General features: G+C 37.4%; 1 protein-coding gene across 1 annotated transcript; it reads left to right on the plus strand.

Moving 5' to 3' along the window:
* Positions 1-10,135: 10,135 nt before the first annotated feature.
* si:dkey-85k7.12 (interferon-induced very large GTPase 1) lies at positions 10,136-16,399 on the plus strand. The gene is made up of 5 exons (XM_062993312.1): positions 10,136-10,186; positions 10,283-10,385; positions 10,521-10,700; positions 10,876-11,056; positions 11,212-16,399. Exons 1-5 carry the CDS (start codon positions 10,166-10,168, stop codon positions 15,911-15,913), a joined length of 5,187 nt encoding a protein of 1,728 aa, XP_062849382.1. The 5' UTR covers positions 10,136-10,165; the 3' UTR covers positions 15,914-16,399.
* The last annotated feature ends 4,508 nt before the right edge of the window (positions 16,400-20,907 follow it).

The following is a 20,907-nucleotide window of genomic DNA, read 5'->3' on the forward strand; positions in this document are numbered from 1 at the left end:
TATATGGGTGAAAGACGAGTCAGAGTCAGAGTCAGAGTCAGAGAGGTTTTATTGTCATTTCAGCTACATACAGTGCCTTGCAAAAGTATTCAGCCCCCTTGAACTTTTCAACCTTTTGCCACATTTCAGGCTTTAAACATAAAGATATGAAATTGTAATTTTTTTGTGAAGAATCAATAACAAGTGCGACACAATTGTGAAGTAGAACGAAATTTATTGGATATTTTAAACTTTTTTTAGAAATAAAAACCTGAAAAGTGGGGCGTGCAATATTATTCAGCCCCTTTACTTTCAGTGCAGCAAACTCACTCCAGAAGTTCAGTGAGGATCTCTGAATGATCCAATGTTGACCTAAATGACTGATGGTGATAAATAGAATCCACCTGTGTGTAATCAAGTCTCCGTATAAATGCACCTGCTCTGTGATAGTCTCAGAGTTCTGTTTAAAGCGCAGAGAGCATCATGAAGACCAAGAAACACACCAGGCAGGTCCGAGATACTGTTGTGAAGAAGTTTAAAGCCGAATTTGGATACAAAAAGATTTCCCAAGCTTTAAACATCTCAAGGAGCACTGTGCAAGCGATCATATTGAAATGAAGGGAGTATCAGACCACTGCAAATCTACCAAGACCCGGCCGTCCCTCTAAACTTTCAGCTCAAACAAAGAGAAGACTGATCAGAGATGCAGCCAAGAGGCCCATGATCACTCTGAATGAACTGCAGAGATCTACTGCTGAGGTGGGAGACTCTGTCCATAGGACAACAATCAGTCGTACACTGCACAAATCTGGCCTTTATGAAAGAGTGGCAAGAAGAAAGCCATTTCTCAAAGATATCCATAAGAAGTCACCTGGGAGACACACCAAACATGTGGAAGAAGGTGCTCTGGTCAGATGAAACCAAAATCGAACTTTTTGGCCACAACGCAAAACGTTATGTTTGGCGTAAAAGCAACACAGCTCATCACCCTGAACACACCATCCCCACTGTCAAACATGGTGGTGGCAGCATCATGGTTTGGGCCTGCTTTTCTTTAGCAGGGACAGGGAAGATGGTTAAAATTGATGGGAAGATGGATGGAGCCAAATACAGGACCATTCTGGAAGAAAACCTGTTGCAGTCTGCAAAAGACCTGAGACTGGGACGGTGATTTATCTTCCAACAAGACAATGATCCAAAACATAAAGCAAAATCTACAATGGAATGGTTCACAGATAAACTTATCCAGGTGTTAAAATGGCCAAGTCAAAGTCCAGACCTGAATCCCATCGAGAATCTGTGGAAAGAGCTGAAAACTGCTGTTCACAAACGCTCTCCATCCAACCTCACTGAGCTCGAGCTGTTTTGCAAGGAAGAATGGGCAAAAATTTCAGTATCTCGATGTGCAAAACTGATAGAGACATACCCCAAGCGACTTGCAGCTGTAATCGCAGCAAAAGGTGGCGCTACAAAGTATTAACGCAAGGGGGCTGAATAATATTGCACGCCCCACTTTTCAGTTTTTTATTTCTAAAAAAAGTTTCAAATATCCAATACATTTCGTTCCACTTCACGATTGTGTCCCGCTTGTTGTTGATTCTTCACAAAAAATTACAATTTCATATCTTTATGTTTAAAGCCTGAAATGTGGCAAAAGGTTGAAAAGTTCAAGGGGGCTGAATACTTTTGCAAGGCACTGTACAAGTACATATTGAAACGAAACAGCGTTCCTCTAGGATCACGGTGTAACACGGTACAAAAAGTGCAAGACAAAACAAAACAGTGCAAATACAACAATAATACAAAAAAATCCTATAATAAATAACTACAAAAGATATTCCTAATTATCCCTAATCTAAACAAGTAATTAGAAGACAGGACTAAAGACAAGTGTTAGTACATGATGGTGAATAGATGGTACAATGGTTCATGAGGTAGTGACATGTTGTACATTAGCAGCGTAAAATTGGCAATGCAGATAAGGTGCCTAAAAAGTAAATATGGTGCAAAATACAAGTAAGGTGCAGAAATTATTGTGCATTTCCAGGAGGTGTGCAAAAATGCAAGTAACAGTCAAAAATGCAAGTAACATAGTCAAAAATGCAAGTAACAGTCAATACAGATCAGTGTGTGGCAGCAGAAAATTTCCGGAGGAAATTGTTACAGTCCTGAGTTTAGAAGTCTGATTGCTTGAGGGATAAAACTGTTACACAGTCTGGTTGTGTTAGTCCGGATGCAACCAGACTGTGTAACAGTTTTATCCCTCAAGCAATCAGACTTCTAAACTCAGGACTGTAACGAATAGGGTGTTCCAAGTACCAAAAAAATAAAATGGTTAAATTGTATAATTTTTTCATTTAATATTGTGCACAAATGTGTCACCTACGTATGTAAATATGTATTTTTTTCTCAGCATTTTGCTTATTTGATAGTTTTAGTGTTGTTGACACACAACAAGGGCACAAAAATGTCATTCAGTGCAACGACTAATTTATGAAAAAATACACACACAAGGAACAATCTTAGCCATTTCAAATGTATAAGTTTAGTATATCTCTTACAAAAGATTTAAAACCTCAGAAGAAACTGTACTTACTCTGTTTTGAATTTTCTGTGCATTGTTTGTACTCTAATGCGTCTTGGGATTTTGTTTATTTGTATACAAGATGTTTTTGCTACACATTCTATTCTATTTAAAACCTAATCAAACTCTGTTTTCTATGAAGCAGGCCTGGATTCTGTTGCATTCACATGAAAAAAATATATAATAATTACTTGTTACAGTTATTTTAAGCAAATGTTTTTGTTGCACTGTATGATGATTTTATGTTGCACTGAATGACATACTCCAAATTATCCTGTTACATCAGAATATTCATGACTTAATTTGTTTTTAAGTTCTTTATTGATTAAAGTAACAGTAGTAGAATGAAATTATGCCACACCAGTGGCAAGTATGTGTTATAATATTACTACATCATGAAAAAAGTAAGGCAATGAAAAACATAGCTAATGAAGCCATCATAACAACTTGTAAGGCACCAGAACGGTGTGGAAGTGTGGAATTTGTGTCATAACACGTGAAAAAGTTGCTGCAGTAAATCTAAATTCATTCAGCCGTGAAAACCATTTGAAGTCGCATTTTATTTCATGAACTGAACAAATGTTTTCCAGTCTTTTGTTGTTAACCTTGAGGTTCTTGCTGTACATGGCTTTGGTTCTGCGATTATGATTTTGACATCAGACTTAAGGTAGTAAATTTCATCAGGTGGATTTGGCCACACAAAGGAATTTCTGTTTCAATTTTGTAGCATGCAGCTAACTTGCACCTCATCTCCTACAGACAGCAGTACCTGCCCAACGAATGGCAGGTCATCGTACTTGACAATAACAAAATCTCAGGGACCACTTCATCAAAAACATAATTATTAATATTCATTGTAATTACTGCTCTTATTAAGGAAGACTAGAATGGAAAAAAGTGGTTTTAATATTTAAAAATAATTTTAAAACAAAAAGTCAGTATAACAATGTCATTGTCAATTTAGTGCAACAGTGAAATTCTGTTACACTGAATGACTGTTGTTGTACTGAATAACAGAAATTTTACTTTAGCACATTTTACAGTTATCCCAGTGGTTAGCAAAAGCTAACATTGACCTTAGCTCAAAGACATTTCTACACATATTCACATTTAAATGTTAATAACCTTGTTTGTTCACAAGATTAACCGTAATATTACGTTTTCTGTGTTGTACTGAATGACACTCAGTTTTGTTCTTTAATGTACTGTGTCAGTAAAAAGACATTTTTATCAAATAATGTTAAAATGCATTGACCTCGTGTGTGTGCTGAAGGGTCCCCAGGAGTCTTCTTTTGTTGTTATAATTGGTCACATGACTGCAGTAACTTGATTGCATATTAAAATAAGGCTTTTTATTAACGTTGTACTGAATGACAACTGAAGATTGGGAAAATGGGGACTAAAAGTATCCTGAATATTATTAATATTAAAAAACACATCTGATTGAATATTATTTAATATGTCACACATGACATTTGTACAATTATGCCAAAGCAGTAAATTTTAAGTAGAGATGGGACGATCGATCGGCTATGAATCGGTATCGGCCGATTTTTAATCAAAATATGCGATCGGCGATATTTCCTAAAAGTAGCCGATCCGATCGTGTGATATATAAAGATCACTTTAAGTTAACAGCTCAGTGGATTGATCCAGACTTTGAGCTACGACGCGCCAACCATCACATCACCATTCATCAACCATCGTACAGAAACCACAGTGAAAGCTCTTCATGACCTAAAATAACATCATTAACGTTGTGCATCATACATACGATGTAATTTTGCTGATTGTAATATTTACTTTAAAAAGATAATTCAACCCGATCCCATCTGAGTCGATTCTATCAGCACGTTATAAAAACTCCTGGTTCACTTTGGTAAATCGTAAGCGGTTCTTACTTGTGATGTAGATGAGAACAGAAAACGTTAGAGCCAATCCGAGGCAAAAGTTTATTCATTACCAAATTCGTTAGTTCAGGATCATCTGCTGAACTTTTAGCTCCTTAGACGGAACGAGTCTGACTCGGTTACAGATCTGTGGTAATAGCAGTTTAATTAAGCTTTTTAATGAAGCTTTTTAATGTAAGAGAGTCACACAGAATGTTCTGTAGTAGTTGGTGTTTATTTAAAACCACGACATTTAATTAATAACAGTAAACACGGAGAGATAACTGAGAAGAGAAACTTACGCTTCGCGAAAAATGACTCGTGAATCAATGAATCACTTATAGCGATACAGTGAACAAAGCGTCTCTTCTAAAGGCGCGCACACACACACACACACACACACACGCGCGCGCTGCTCCGGTTTATCTTCACTGTGAGGCTCTTTTTAAGTTTATTTATTTTATTTACTACTAACCCCCCCGGGGCCCCCCCCCCCCCCAGGTATATTATTTGAAATCAATTTTTTTTTACATTTGTTTACTACAAATAGCACCAATTTAAACTTCAGCAAAAATATCACAAAGCTCGAGAGATGATGTCAAATATTTGGTGTTCCTTTGTCATAACATACTTGGTGGCATGTTACCTCAGCAGGAATAAGCTGTGAAAATTATTTAAAAAAAAGAAGCAAAAACAGAGGCCACATCATGTCATATGCTTTAGGAAAAGGTTTATTAAAAAAAAAAACTATCGGGCATAATGTCTCTTTCTTTTTCTGTGACTGACCATAAATCAAATCAACTTTCTGTTTTCTGCAGTAGAACAGCTTTTGTCAACTTTTTTATGTGACGGCACCCAGTAAAAGAATGCAAAGTCTTGAGTCATCAAAGTCTAAAATGTGTTGAGCAAAAGAGAGAGAAAAAAAGAGACAAGAGAGATTTTTTTTTTTTATTTTAAAAGAAACCTTTATTACAATATTTACTGTAACAAATATTTTACAACCTCAGAGTACATACATCTTGCAAAGCATAAAAATTGGCATAATTAGAATGTAAAATGTAATTTATATTCAATTAGTTTGCATAGGGCTTCTCTACGACACCATATTCTTTCAAAGCTATCAAGATTGTGCATCAATTTATAATAGTGGAAATCAACTAATATTCTAGATTTTGTCAATTTAGCAAAAAATATAACTGCATCTTCCCCAGATTGTTTGTTCACTTTATTTTTCCTACTAATATACAGGGGTTGGACAATGAAACTGAAACACCTGTCATTTTAGTGTGGGAGGTTTCATGGCTAAATTGGACCAGTCTGGTGGCCAATCTTCATTAATTGCACATTGCACCAGTAAGAGCAGAGTGTGAAGGTTCAATTAGCAGGGTAAGAGCACAGTTTTGCTCAAAATATTGCAATGCACACAACATTATGGGTGACATACCAGAGTTCAAAAGAGGACAAATTGTTGATGCACGTCTTGCTGGCGCATCTGTGACCAAGACAGCAAGTCTTTGTGATGTATCAAGAGCCACGGTATCCAGGGTAATGTCAGCATACCACCAAGAAGGACAAACCACATCCAACAGGATTAACTGTGGACGCAAGAGGAAGCTGTCTGAAAGGGATGTTCGGGTGCTAACCCGGATTGTATCCAAAAAACATAAAACCACGGCTGCCCAAATCACGGCAGAATTAAATGTGCACCTCAACTCTCCTGTTTCCACCAGAACTGTCCGTCGGGAGCTCCACAGGGTCAATATACACGGCCGGGCTGCTATAGCCAAACCTTTGGTCACTCGTGCCAATGCCAAACGTCGGTTTCAATGGTGCAAGGAGCGCAAATCTTGGGCTGTGGACAATGTGAAACATGTATTGTTCTCTGATGAGTCCACCTTTACTGTTTTCCCCACATCCGGGAGAGTTACGGTGTGGAGAAGCCCCAAAGAAGCGTACCACCCAGACTGTTGCATGCCCAGAGTGAAGCATGGGGGTGGATCAGTGATGGTTTGGGCTTCCATATCATGGCATTCCCTTGGCCCAATACTTGTGCTAGATGGGCGCGTCACTGCCAAGGACTACCGAACCATTCTGGAGGACCATGTGCATCCAATGGCGGTGCCGTGTATCAGGATGACAATGCACCAATACACACAGCAAGACTGGTGAAAGATTGGTTTGATGAACATGAAAGTGAAGTTGAAGATCTCCCATGGCCTGCACAGTCACCAGATCTAAATATTATTGAGCCACTTTGGGGTGTTTTGGAGAAGCGAGTCAGGAAACGTTTTCCTCCACCAGCATCACGTAGTGACCTGGCCACTATCCTGCAAGAAGAATGGCTTAAAATCCCTCTGACCACTGTGCAGGACTTGTATATGTCATTTCCAAGACGAATTGACGCTGTATTGGCCGCAAAAGGAGGCCCTACACCAGCCCCGGTTCTGGACTGCTTTGCTTGGGGGGGCAGTAAAACCTAATGAGGGGGCATGTTGATAGTCATGTTTTTGAAGCCAGAAATATATTCAAGGCTTGATTTGTGCATGAATGATGACAGCCAAGCTATTGATACTGGCTTAAAGTGATGTATGAGGTAAAGAAATAAAAATGCATGTTTTCGAACTTAAACTTAAAACCCAATGATTAAAAAATACATGTTGATTATGTAAATGGAGAAAAAAGATTATCTAATTGTATTTCATTTTAATACGCCCCCTTAATTAAATTGCCATTAGTTCATTAGCCTAACCGCTAACGGCTAATAAAATAATTTAAGCAACACCTATGTAAGAGGTAAGTAACATTAAAGCAACGAAAAACCACAGTTAAGCAAATATTACCATGTGGAAGTCAGTTTAAACTCAGAAGAGTGTTTACCAGTATACCTGCCTCTCGCTCACACTAACAGAACATATACTGCCGAACTGAACTGTTTGGGGCAGTCTGCCGATTTTTATATGACTCAAAGAGCCAATCAGGAATAAGCAAAGAAATATCTTCACACTGTAAAACAAAATGCATTTTTGTGATTGGTTCAGAGATAATTTTAAAAATAGCCGTTGCTTGCATTGTGCTTGGGGGGGCAAAGACACAATTTGGGGGGGCAATGCCCCCCTCAGACCCCCCCTAGCGCCGGCCCTGCCCTACACCATACTAATAAATTATTGTGGTCTAAAACCAGGTGTTTCAGTTATTTTGTCCAACCCCTGTAGATTGACATCTTAGCTTGACCTAGGATAAAGTTAATCAGTTTACACATGTTTTTTTTTGTTTTGACTATACTTAAAACCCAGGATAAAAATCTCCATTGTAAAGTCTTTATAAAAAATTCCTGAAAATACATTGTAGGATTAAAAACAAAGGTTTCAGTCTAAAACACTGCATAAAAGCGTGAAAGATATTCTCTCTTTGGTCGCAGAATGGACATTTTTGATCAATTCCTGGGTTCAAGATATAAACGCATTGACAGCCACAGCTCCATGTAGAATTCTCCATTGTAGGTCACCTGTTTTTTTTTTATTAAAGGTGAGAGAAAGAGAGAGACTTCAATCAATCGTTTATTGTGACCTAATCATCTTTTCATTGAATGTTACAAAAGTATACACATCTATATATACGCTTATTTACAATTAAATAAATACATACATAATTAATTAGATGTATGAGAGTCAAGTGATAATTAAATTAAGATAAATACAAATATTTTATAAAAAATTCTTAAAAACATCATATAGAATTTAAACAAATTCTGCTGCAAAGAAAAGTTTGCCCTCCTCTACTGGGCACACCACCTCCCCATGACACCACACTTGTTTAAAACAGTCCAGGTCATTCATACTTTTATAGAAATTAAAGTCTATCATTATCCTTGTTTTTACCAGCTGTGCAAAGATTCTTTTTGCATCGTAGTCTGTGTTTAACATTACCATCATTATCGCTCTCTTGTCTAAGTTTAGTGATTAATTTCTTTAAACGAAAAGTCTCTAACTTAGTAAAAGACCTTTGTTTAACATCATTGACAAACTGTTTACTGTCTGGGAAATGATCAGTAACCCTTTTTACCTTTTGTGCGTTGTAAAAAGATTTTTATGTCACTGGCTGAGTACACAGGAGGTGAACTCTCTTCCTGAGACCCAACAAACCACCTGAGACCCTGAGAACCCACCTTCACTGTCAGTGACATTACTGTCAGTGACCCACTCGCCCTTTCAGACCTGTTTATTGCCCTTTACCTGAGCACCCTCTTTTTTTTCTTTTTATGGGAGCTTTAAAAACTGGATCTATGTCCATTTCTGCTCCCTCGTCCAGCTCTGGTGTTTCTACAGGTCTTAGAACAGTTTTATCGCTTTTTACCTCTGTTTCATGATTGTCTTTACTGTCGTTCCGTCGCTGTGTCTACCTCCTCCGTCGTAACAGGTACTTCCACGGCTGACGAAAACGTCTCCGATTTTTCCACCGTCGCAGCGTGCTTGCTTTGGTCCTTAATCACGTCAGCTGGTTCCTCTGTAGTCGGTACAGTTTCAGTCTGATCGCGCTCCATAGGCGTCATTTGATTGTAGAATTTGATTCTTCAGCTGAAACTATATTACTGTGACCGATAACATTTCCAGTCGCCAGGCAGCACTCCTCCACGCTCACCTGGCACTCCACCTTCACACCATGCCGGCGTGTCAAACTTTCATAAAGTTTGTTTGGAGCCGCCATACTCCTCGCGATTTAGAAACCCCGCACTTATCTCGCGAAGAAAAAAATCATTCCGTGGATATTTTCACAGATTAAAGTATAAAGAAAAGCAAAACGCCAGAAAAGTCGCGCTCACGCGTTCCTAACGCTCTATCGCTCAACACCGCACATGAGAGAAAGGGAGAGAGAGCGAGAGAGAGCGACCTTCAAGGGGAATTTTAAATTGTCCCTCAGAACCATTTATAAAAAACACCTGGACCCAGTGTGTAATGCAGGAGATAACTATCAAAAAGAAATGTGAGGTATACATTATTTTTCTGCTTGATAGAGACAGACATTTTTTAAAAATCTTGGACAACTATCAGAAAGTCATGTGTGCACAAGGAAAAAAATAGGTGTAATGTTTTTGATTAACAAAGAAATAATTTACTTATTGATTAACCTATTATTTTATTTAATAACATTTTGTTCTGATAATAAAATGCTGTAAAAATTGTTATTAGTTATTTTCAAATATTTAAGTATACATGGTTGGCTTCTTGTGTCCAGATATTTTTTGCTGCATTTAGTGATGTAAGAAGAATTTTATTTGCATTTCCGAGTAAATTAAGTTTTGTTTTGATGATTTTAAAAACAAAGAGCTAATACTCTTTGACCCAGAATATTTTCAAAAACCTACAATAAACTCACAAATGAGCTGTTTTTGAACCACATAGTGTACTTTCCAGTCACTCAGCCACAGAAATCATTCAAAGCCCAAGTATGTTATGACATACAGTACATGTTGACGTCAACTGTATATACGGTATAATGCCAAAAGATTGCAACACAACAGCAAGGGTATGTTGACTTTTCTTTTGTGTCACATTAGGGTGTAGGTGGGTGTGGAGCCAATCCAGAAACAAAAACAAACAACAAAAATACACCCTGGACAGAGTATTACATACTTACTCATAATATATTTGTGTCATTTGTACAGTTTGTCAGTTCAAGTGAAGCTGTTAAACTCAAAGTATGAAAAACGCTTAAAATGGAGTCTTCTGATGAAGAGGTAAGCATTACATTATTAGCACAATGAGCACAATGCTAGACACTTTGAAATCATTAAATCACTATTTTGTACTCATTTCATTTTTTTTCATTTAAGAATTTTGAAGATGCCAGTGACTTATTTGAAAATGAGGAGCAACTTGATCTGTCTGGAACCCAGCCTGCTGAATCAAACCTGGAAAAACCAATAGCTAAAGAAGGTATCTGTTGTACCTGATAAAAGTATTCATAAGATTTAATCATCATTTACACTAAGATCACTTAGGTCACACTAAAACACACACATTGCTGTTGATCCATATTTACAAAGTTGATTTATGCTTGTTTTTACACAGATGTCTCAGCACCATTTGACATCACAGTACATTCTACTGGGACCAGCTATGTTAAGATTGGGTGGAACTGTTTAGACAACATTTCAAAATTTGAGCTGACTTACTCTAGCAGCACTTCAGCAGCATCTTCAAGCACCCAGATAATTTCAGACACTTTTACTGAGGTGACAGGCCTGTGTCCGGGAACTGAGTACACTTTCACAATAGTCGGAGTCTCAGAAAATGGAAACAGGAGTTCTGAAGCTAAAATATCTGCATACACAAGTAATAACTTTTTTATTCTTATTTCTAGTGAGATTTAGTGAAATGTAGTTACCCAAGCCATTGCAACCTGTTAACCTATTGTTTTTAATTTCAGCTCCAATCTCACCTGAAAATATCAAAGTTAAAAGTGTTGATAGCACATCAGTTACTTTAACCTGGCATGCACCTGCTTCATTAGAAAGGAAGTACCATGTTTTGTGTATGCATAATGGCAGACCTTTTAAGGAAGAGGAAACAGAAACCAACACAATTGTAATTAATGATCTAACTCCAGGACAACGATACTCCTTTAAAATTGCAGCATCGCTTAAAAATGGCATCAGAAGCAAGACAGCATCAACATTTGTCCACACTCGTGAGTGTTATCTTTTATTTTAAAACTCTTTTTTGTACACTTTGCATGTCCTAAAACCTTACATACATTTCTTTTAATCAAAACAGCAACTCAGTTTGAGAGCTTTCTTCAGGACATTGGGTTGAAGAAACATCTCAAAGATAAGCTCTCATTGACTACAGTACTACAGTTGGACAGAAGCACTGTGACAGACGACCCAGCACAGTCCCTTTCAGCTTTACCTTGGCTTTTCCTCAAGAAACTCATGATGGTAAATGTGACTGCAAGAAGTGTCAAATGTGCTTCATCAGCAGATAAGAGTGAAGACTTTTCCATCCTGGACATTTGCAATGATCTGGAGAGTCTCATTCTTAAACAGGGCTCTAGTCAAAAAGTAAATCCTTTAGACATTATAACTGCTCTTTTCCATTGCTCAGACAGTTTTCTTCAACAAGAGATTTCCTTTAAAATGTCAATGTGCCAGTTCTCTGTGCCTCTGATTCTTCCACACTGTGACAAACAACAGTGTATGCTCATGCTTTGGGCAATGAGAGATATTGTGAAAAAGTTCAGACCTCATTCTTTGGCTGATCCTAAAGGGTTTGTAGAAGACAGGATTGTTCAATCCAACCTGCCCCTAGTGTCCTTTGTACGTCTTGGTGAATGCAGCATTTCCAAGTCTCAAATTCTAAACAAGATGCTTAGTAACCCACAGCAATACCATGACACATTTGTACACCATAACATGGACTGTGGCAACATTCCAAGACAAATATCGGAAGGCTTAGTGGAGATCAGCTGGTACCTGCCATGTGGAAATAAAAACATTGACATATTCCCAGAAGCTGTAGCTATTGCAAACCTTAGAGGCGATATCAGTAAGTTTGAAACACAGTACTCATTCCTTTGTCAGATTTCCACTGCAGTTTTTGTGTTTTTTGAAAATGTCAACTCAGATTACCAGCTTCTGACCAACAAGCATGTAAAAGCACAGTTGTTTTTGGTGGGTAATGTACAGAAAGGCTTCAAAGTGGACTTCTTGAAAAAAACAGCTGATGCACTGAACTTAAAAAAGAGCAGCATTATTTTAAAGACCAACCAAAATGATGCTGATTTTGTCAAGGATCTTTCTTCTGCAGTACGTGATGTAGTAAAAAATTGTCAGAATTATGTACAGCTGGAGAAGATGACCGAAGTTGCCTATGAGTTTGGGATTTCAGTTGATGAAGACAGTGAGGAATGCCAGAGAGCCAAGGCCAATGCAATGGAGATTACAAGCAAGATAACAGACACATTGACATTTAAAGAAGAACAGCTTCCTTTGCAAGGTGAGATCTGGAAGAAATTAGGAAAATTAGAGAAAGAGGAGTGCAGGCTTAGGAAAGCTGGAGATAAAAACATCGAGATCTATAAAGGTGAACTTAAAGAACAGAAAGAGGGACTCAGAAAGCAGCAGAGCACAAAAGAAATGTCAGAAGCCATGACCTGCTTTATTACTGCCCTGTCAAGTTCAAGCCTTGAGAGGGCCTTCTTCTTAAAATGGATGCGAATTAATCTGGACAATGTGTCGCGTGAAAAGCTCTCTTTCCTTAAAGAACTTTATAAGGAAACATTTCAAGAATCTGCTGAGAAGAAGGATGAAATTGCATTGCTTGATAAACAGATCTCAAACAGTGCTTTAGGTATTGAACACTTCTTGAGGGAAATGGGTCAGCTGTATGAGGCTGCAGTCTCTCTTTCAGAGAATTCCGGGTCACGAAAACAAATGGAACACTTACCAAGACTGTGTGCTCAGCTCCTTTTGGATGGGTTTCCTCTTGAACTAGTTGATGGAGACGCTTCAAATATACCTCTAAGTTGGGTGAGTGATGTCCTGAAAGAGCTAAATAGTTTAGTCCAACTTAAGAATAAGATCCGAGTTGTTACAGTGTTGGGAGTCCAGAGCACAGGGAAGTCAACTTTACTAAACACCATGTTTGGTGTTCAGTTTGCAGTCAGCAGTGGACGATGCACAAGAGGAGCCTTTATGCTTCTGATAAAAATCACAGACAGCTTTAGAAAAGAACTTAAATGTGATTATTTGGTAATTATTGACACTGAGGGACTGAAATCTCCTGAGCTTGCACAACTTGATGACAGCCATGAACATGATAATGAACTAGCCACACTTGTGGTTGGATTAAGTGATGTTACCATCATTAACATTGCCATGGAGAACTCCACAGAAATGAAAGATATTCTTCAGATTGTAGTGCATGCATTCCTCAGAATGAAAGAAGTGGGCAAAAAACCCAAGTGTGTGTTTGTGCATCAGAATGTGGCAGATGTGTCAGCACACGACAAAAACATGAGAGATCGGAAACTTCTGCTAGAGCAGCTAAATGAGATGACAGAGGCAGCTGCCAAAATGGAAAACAAAGAGAATTATAATACGTTTACTGATGTTATGGAGTATGATCCAAAGACTGGAAACTGGTATATACCTGGATTGTGGCATGGTAATCCACCAATGGCACCCGTAAGTGCTGGCTATTCTGAGGCTGTCTATGAGTTTAAAAAGAACGTGTTGGACATTCTTGGAAAGGACAAAATACATGCAAACTGCATAGTTGAATTTTTGGAATGGACAAAAAGTTTATGGAATGCAGTAAAATATGAAAACTTCATATTCAGCTTTAGGAACAGCTTGGTAGCTGATGCATACATGAAGCTGTGCACAGAATTCCATAAATGGGAATGGACATTCAAAAAGCACATGTATACCTGGTTAACAAAGGCTGAAACGAGAGTGTCCAATTTTGAGATAATGAAATCTGAATCTGACAAGTCAAACCTGCAAGATTTACTACATATGCTGAGAAAGGAGGCATCTTCTGAGATTGATAAATGGGAAAAGACCATTCTTAAAAACCTAACCAAATACTTTGAACAAACAGACAGTCATGTTTATCTTGTGGAAAAGTACAGACAAGACTTTGTAAACAGTGCAAAATCTCTGAGTAGAGAATTAGAAAACTCAGTAAAGAATGAATTAGAAGCAGTAATTGAAATCAGAACAGGGAAGAACAATCTCGGTCACATTAGGAAAACACATACTGACAAAATGGAAAAGAAAGTGCTTAAACTTCTGGAGGACTATCGGAAAGATCAAAAGTCAGACTGTATGACTGAAGAACAGCTTGACACCATCTTTGAAAAAATATGGCAGGACACTGTTGAAGAGCTGGCATTTAAGGGCTTGAAGAGACGAAACATATCTGACAGTGTTTCCAAACAGCTACGACTGAACATGAAGCAAAAGGGCGGTTCAGTTTGTGAAAAGTTAAATAAAATTAAACTGGATGTTTGTGGCCAAGAAAAATTCATTGCTACACCTGACAGTTTTCTAAAAAATTTTTTGAATCATATATGTAAGTCTGAATACATAGTCAGACTACAAGAGGCGGCAGACAATATAATTACCGCATGTATTCAGTTGCTTGATGAGAAAATAATCAGAAGATCAGATTACCGTGATACCAACAGTCAAGAGATTCTACATAAAATAGATGAAAAACTGACTGTGTACAAAAATTTGGGATTTTCAGACAACTTTGAGCTCGCTCTTAAACTCCACATATGTGGGATTTCTGCTAGAAAATTTCAGCACATGCATGACTGCTTTATTGAAGAAAACGATCCACGCCGAAGTCTTGAGCAATTTAAACATAAGTATCTTGTTGATTTCAAGGATTTGTTCAACAACCGTGATCAGTGTCAGAGGAAAGCTGAAGAATTTACAAATCTCTGCCTGCGCCCTGCAGTTGAGACATTCATCTATAGATCACTGGGACCAGACATTATTGACACAATGCTGCAAGGAAAAAATGCATTTCAGTTTAGTACTCGTGCATTTTTCCAGTACTCCATTTTAAAACAACTTCTGAACGAGAACAATTTTCAAAGCTATGTGAGCTACACACGTTCGTATGAGCATTTTGTCAAGAATTGGATATTAGAACAAATTACAGATACATTTTCAACAGGAGACAAAATTTTCAAGCTAGAAGAGCATCATCTCAAAGGAGCTATAATGGAAATACAGGAGGCCATCAGAAAAGCACAAAACGAAACACGTAAAAATGAAACCATCAAGGGATTTATCCAGATCATTTGCAGAGAACTTAGAGAATTGCTTGTCATTCCAAAAGATGTCTTGGAAGCAGTCATGGTTTTGAGTAAAGCAAATCAAGAGCAATTTGCTCACTGGCTTACACTGTCTGTCGAGGAAATGAAGCAGTCATTGACAGTAAAGTTTAAAAAGGAAAACATTCAGAGCAAACTTGGAAAACTTAAAATCAAACCACAAGACGAGCTGTTCAAGCGAGTGTTTGGCTGTGGGAAACAGTGTCCATTCTGTAAAGCACCTTGTGAGGCAGGAGGAGAAGCTCACACAGATCATTGTGCTTCAGTACACAGACCTCAAGGACTTGGTTTATACAGGTTTAATGGCTCAAAGAAATTAGTCACTTCCATTTGTTCCACTGATGTCAACAGCGAAAGAAGGTTCAGATGCCTAGAAACTCATCACGTGTACCATCCTTACAAGAAATACAGGGAGATATTTCCTGACTGGCACATTCCTGCAGATCCCAGCATAGATGCCTCAGACTACTGGAAATATGTGATGGCAAATTTCAATGACAAGTTTGCTCAAGAGTATGATGCCAAGCCTGCAGACATTCCCCCAGTCTGGAAGAAAATTACCAAGGAGCAAGCAGAAAAAAGTTTGAAGGAATCTTTTAGTATCAAGTGAACACAACTGCCATGTTTGAGGGAAATTTTGCACTGCTTTAGCCATTATCAACTTTGATTCACTTGGATTAACTGCAGAAGTTAAAGAGACAGCTACAGAAAAATCTAAATTCATTATGTTATGTTTACAGCAACGATCAATGAAATTATAGTAACTGAGTTATGTTGAACTATAGCAGGATCCATAGGTTAAGCAGATAAATGAAACATCTTTACTATTTGTACTGTTTACTGATTATTTTTTACTGATATTGATACTGATATTGTTTTTGCAAATGCTGATAAGCCTAGCATGAAACTTTATAATATGTGTGTGTAGCATAAAAATGGTTTCTTAATCATCATAATAATGGTGTGTGGTGACATTTCATGATATAATCTGTCATGGGTGTTGATTTAACAAATAGAGGGGTTATTAACCAGTATGTCATTAAAGCAGTGATCATAATACAATCACACTCTTATACTGTATAGATGTGCTTAACAATAAGCTACATTGTTTTTAAGAAAAAAAATCAGTTATTTTTCATTTTTATGAACATTGTACTCAAATGTTTTTTTCCGAAATAAAGAAGACGTTTCTTACAGTTTGCACTTTTTTGTATTGCAGAATAGTAACAGAGTTTAGTGTTTAGACAAACTGTAGGGAAGCAGCTGGCATGGAAATGCAGAGATAATCACAGGCTATTGAATGAAATTATACGATCCAAATGAAATGATAAACACATCTCTTACTGGTTTAGACTACAAAAACTCGTCTACACATTAACCATTATTCAGTCTCTGATAACCTCCTGCAGAATGTATTTTATTTTTGCATATTTGTCACACTTGCATGTTTCAGATCATTTTAATATAAGGATAACCCAAGTAAATACAAAATGCTATTTTAAATGATTAATTCATTTATTAAAGGCAAAATGCTTGGCCCTAAATAAAAAAAATGTTATCCTAGGCACTAAATCAGCCAGTTAATCAAGTTTAATTGACAGTTGGCATGATTAAAACTGTGAAATCTAAACATCACTTTAATAGAACCTGTCTGGCAATGTGAAGCAGGCTATAAGGTCTCATAAAGCACCACAGTTTAAAGAGATTCAAATACAAAAGCAGATTCAAGTCATAAAAATCTATTTAATCTATCTAGTCTGAAAAATGTTACAAAGTCACTGCTAAGGCTCTGGGACTCCAGAATTCCATACCGAGAGTTATTATCTACAAATAGAGAAAACCTGGAACAGTGGTGAACACTGGTGGAAAACACTGACGACTTATTTACTGAGGAAGCACTCCTGTAAGTCTCTCTGGATAAGAGCGTCTGCTAAATGCCAAAAAATTATGTATCCTTTAGGTCACAAAAAACTTAGGTCACAAAAACAGACATCTAAAGAACAGCAGGCATTGTCTCAGGGTTAATGTACATGATTCCAAAATAATGAAGACACTGGGCAAAAATTATAGCCACAGTAGAGTTGCAAGGTGCAAATTACTGCTGACAAAAAAGAAGGTAAACAAGGTAAGATGGTCTGGGACTGATTTTCATTTGCAAGACCTGGAAAAAATGATGGAACCATGAATTCACTATCAAATAATCCACAAAGTGTATGTCTGCAAGTTAATTGGTAAGGGTATCATCCTTTTATACCCAAAGATGAGGCATGGAACACAACTTTGTGCCAACACTTAAAAATTGTCAGTCAGTTCAAATCCAAATTCTAAACGCAATATTGCAAATAACTTGGGTCTTTTAAAATCTTCCGTAAATAATATTCTACAAAGATTCAGGGAATATAGATAAAGCTTAGTCTGTGTAGAGGCTGGAAACCACTGCTGACTGTGCGTGACCTTCGAACTTTCAGACAGGATATGAGTGAAGGAATCATTGATGCAGTAATGTAAAATGGGATTTTGCTATTTTTTTTGGAAGTCCATGGTTACTTCTACAGCACGGCTTTGTTGGCACCGGGTTTGACTGGTCAGTCTCCTGAAAATGTATGGAACATCACAAAGAGGATAGTGTTGTTGAATGATATTATAATATTATATTATATGATATGATTTTGACAAGATTTCCTTATTTCTGATTGAAATAAGGGAATTTATTAAATAATTAAGCAACAATCAATTAATTAATAATCAATAATTAATTATGGATCACCACTGATAAAAATACCAGAAAAAAAACTAATTCATAACAAATCAGTTACTTTCTGATACTGTTCTTCTGAATCAATTTTCTATCACCAGGCTTACTCAGTCTTTGTGCATATCTGCAGGGAGATCCTTGGGGAACAATTGCACACAATCTGCTCAGAAAAACTTTTTCCAGCCTCTTTTCAACCTACTTTGAGAAGTGTGGCATGCAGTGGATGTAGTAAGCGAGAAATGGACTTCTAAGATCATGTGACGACATCTGATTCTTTCCTCTTGGCAACCAGACTCTTTTAAAAACACACCAGACTCTGTAAAAACACACGCTGCAACCAGGCTGGATTCTCGAATACATCGTATTGAATCTCAGCTCTGCCTTGCCGGCTAAAGGCTGAGCGGCCACATGAACAACGATTGGCCGGTTGTTCATGTGTACGGGACTAAGCCGGATATGGGTCTCTCTCTATCAGACTGATGCATGCGGCTTGCTGCCCACGTCTCGGCGGGGGCGTGGGTTAGCTTCGATCTCCTCGGTCAGAGCAGGGATCAGCATAGGCAGAGAGGAAGCATGATGCAATTGGGCAATTGGACGCGCTAAAATGGGGAGAAAAAAGGGAGAAAATGCATATTAAAAAAAAAAAAGTGTCCCTAAATGTCCTTTGCCCATCCAAAGCCCAGACTTAAAGCCCATCAAATAACTGTGGAGAAACTCGAAGATGGCAGTTAACATATGCTTGCCATCCAAAATGATGGAACTTAAAAGGATTTGCCATAAAGAATAGGTTAAACTAGTCAAATCCAGTTAAAGATGTAGCCAAGAAGAACTGTAGCTCTAAATACTGCCAGTAGCGCTTTTACAAAATGTTAAATAAATGGTCTGAAAGCATTGGTGAATAGGAGATTTACGTTTTTGATGTTTTAATAATTCTCTAAAAACTCAAAAGATTTCCAGGTGAAAATTGTGTTTAAATTCATTTAAAATCTAACACACAAAGTTAAGAGGTCTGAAAACTTTGAGGAACTTTGAAATCCACTGTATATTTTAACCCAGCATATTTTCAGAAAATCCACAAAAAATGAACATTTTGAAAGTGTGTCAAATTTTTGTTATGAAAAATACAGAAATTATGCAGAAATTATTTAAAAAAGGCTGATGAAGGTAATATGTATGCTGCATGTGTATGTGTATTACTGATGTTAATTATGTGTTATACTTGACAATTACAAAATTTTCGACTGAACATACCTCCTTGTTTCTACACTCACTGTCCATTTTATCAGCTCCACTTTCCATATAGAAGCACTTTGTAGTTCTACAATTACTGACTGTAGTTCATCTGTTTCTCTTTATACCTTTTTAGCCTGCTTTCACCCTGTTCTTCAATGGTCAGGACCCCCACAGAGCAGGTATTATTTAGGCGGTGGATGATCTCAGCACTGCAGTGACAATGACATGGTGGTGGTGTGTTTGTGTGTGTTGTGCTGGTATGAGTGGATCAGACACAGCAGCGCTGCTGTAGTTTTTAAATACTGTGTCCACTCACTGTCCACTCTATTAGACATTCCTAACTAGTTGACCCACCTTGTAGATAGTCAGAGACGATCGCTCATCTATTGCTGCTGTTTGAGTTGGTCATCTTCTAGACCTTCATCAGTGGTCACAGGACACCGCCCATGGGGCACTGTTGGCTGGATATTTTTGACTGGTGGACTATTTTCAGCTGCTGTGTCTTATCCACTCATACCAGCACAACACACACTAACACACCACCACCATGTCAGTGTCACTGAAGTGCTGAGAATGATCCACCACCCAAATAATACCTACTTTGTAGTGGTCCTGTGGGGGTCCTGACCCTTGAGGAACAGGGTGAAATTAGTCAAAAAAATATGTAAAGAAACAGATGGACTACACTCAGTAATTGTAGAACTACAAAGTGTTTCTATATAGTAAGTGGAGCTAATAAAATGGACAGTGAGTGTGGAAACAAGGAGGTGATCATAATGTTATGCCTAATCGGTGTAATTGCCTTTTGACCAATGTTAGAAAAGTGCAATACATCTGATATGAATTGTTCAGGGTTTTGCAGTAAATACTAAATGGATAATTTAATGCTGCACTTGCGATATGTTGTTTAATAGTTATTATTATTCCATACTGAAACAGACACTTATCAGGCTATGAATGTATTTAATGTTTTCCAGATCAGAGCACAGCATACAGTGTGTAGTTGCTAAATTAAACAGAAATATAATCTTCTTATTTATATATTTTCAACTTTCTTTTTAATAGTCATCTATAATAAGTTCATTATTAACATGTTTTCTTCATCTCATTCCATTGGGATGATCTTCAGCAAAGAAAGTAAAAACAAGACAACAGGCACAAGTTCACCACCCGGCAGATTATTTTATCAAAAGTTTTTCTTTACACTAAGTGAGCTTAATAATGTGCTTCACAAATTTTTCATTATTCAAACCACAAAGCTGCTAAAACTAAAACTAAAACATCAGAAATCAGCTAACATACATCATTGAAAGTTGCCATACTTACAGTGAAATGTTGCTCAGTTTTTTAAAATAAATGACTTAGATTAAGATTCTAATATTTACCAGTACTTTTAAAAATGCAAATGCAAATATATTTTTAAAATTTGTAAAACAAGTCTATGCTATAAAGTCTTTGGGCTGCACTTCAGTACAAACGCTACTGTAAGAATTTTAAGCATCAGCATCTAATCTAGCCTCAGTAACAATAACAGTGGTGTCTTATTAAATATAATGACGTAGGTTTAAATAAAACAAATAAAACAAGATTTTTGCAGTGTTTTTGATGAACTAAAG

This window comes from Trichomycterus rosablanca, chromosome 4, assembly GCF_030014385.1.
Source record: "Trichomycterus rosablanca isolate fTriRos1 chromosome 4, fTriRos1.hap1, whole genome shotgun sequence".
In the NCBI taxonomy this organism is placed as follows: domain Eukaryota; kingdom Metazoa; phylum Chordata; class Actinopteri; order Siluriformes; family Trichomycteridae; genus Trichomycterus; species Trichomycterus rosablanca.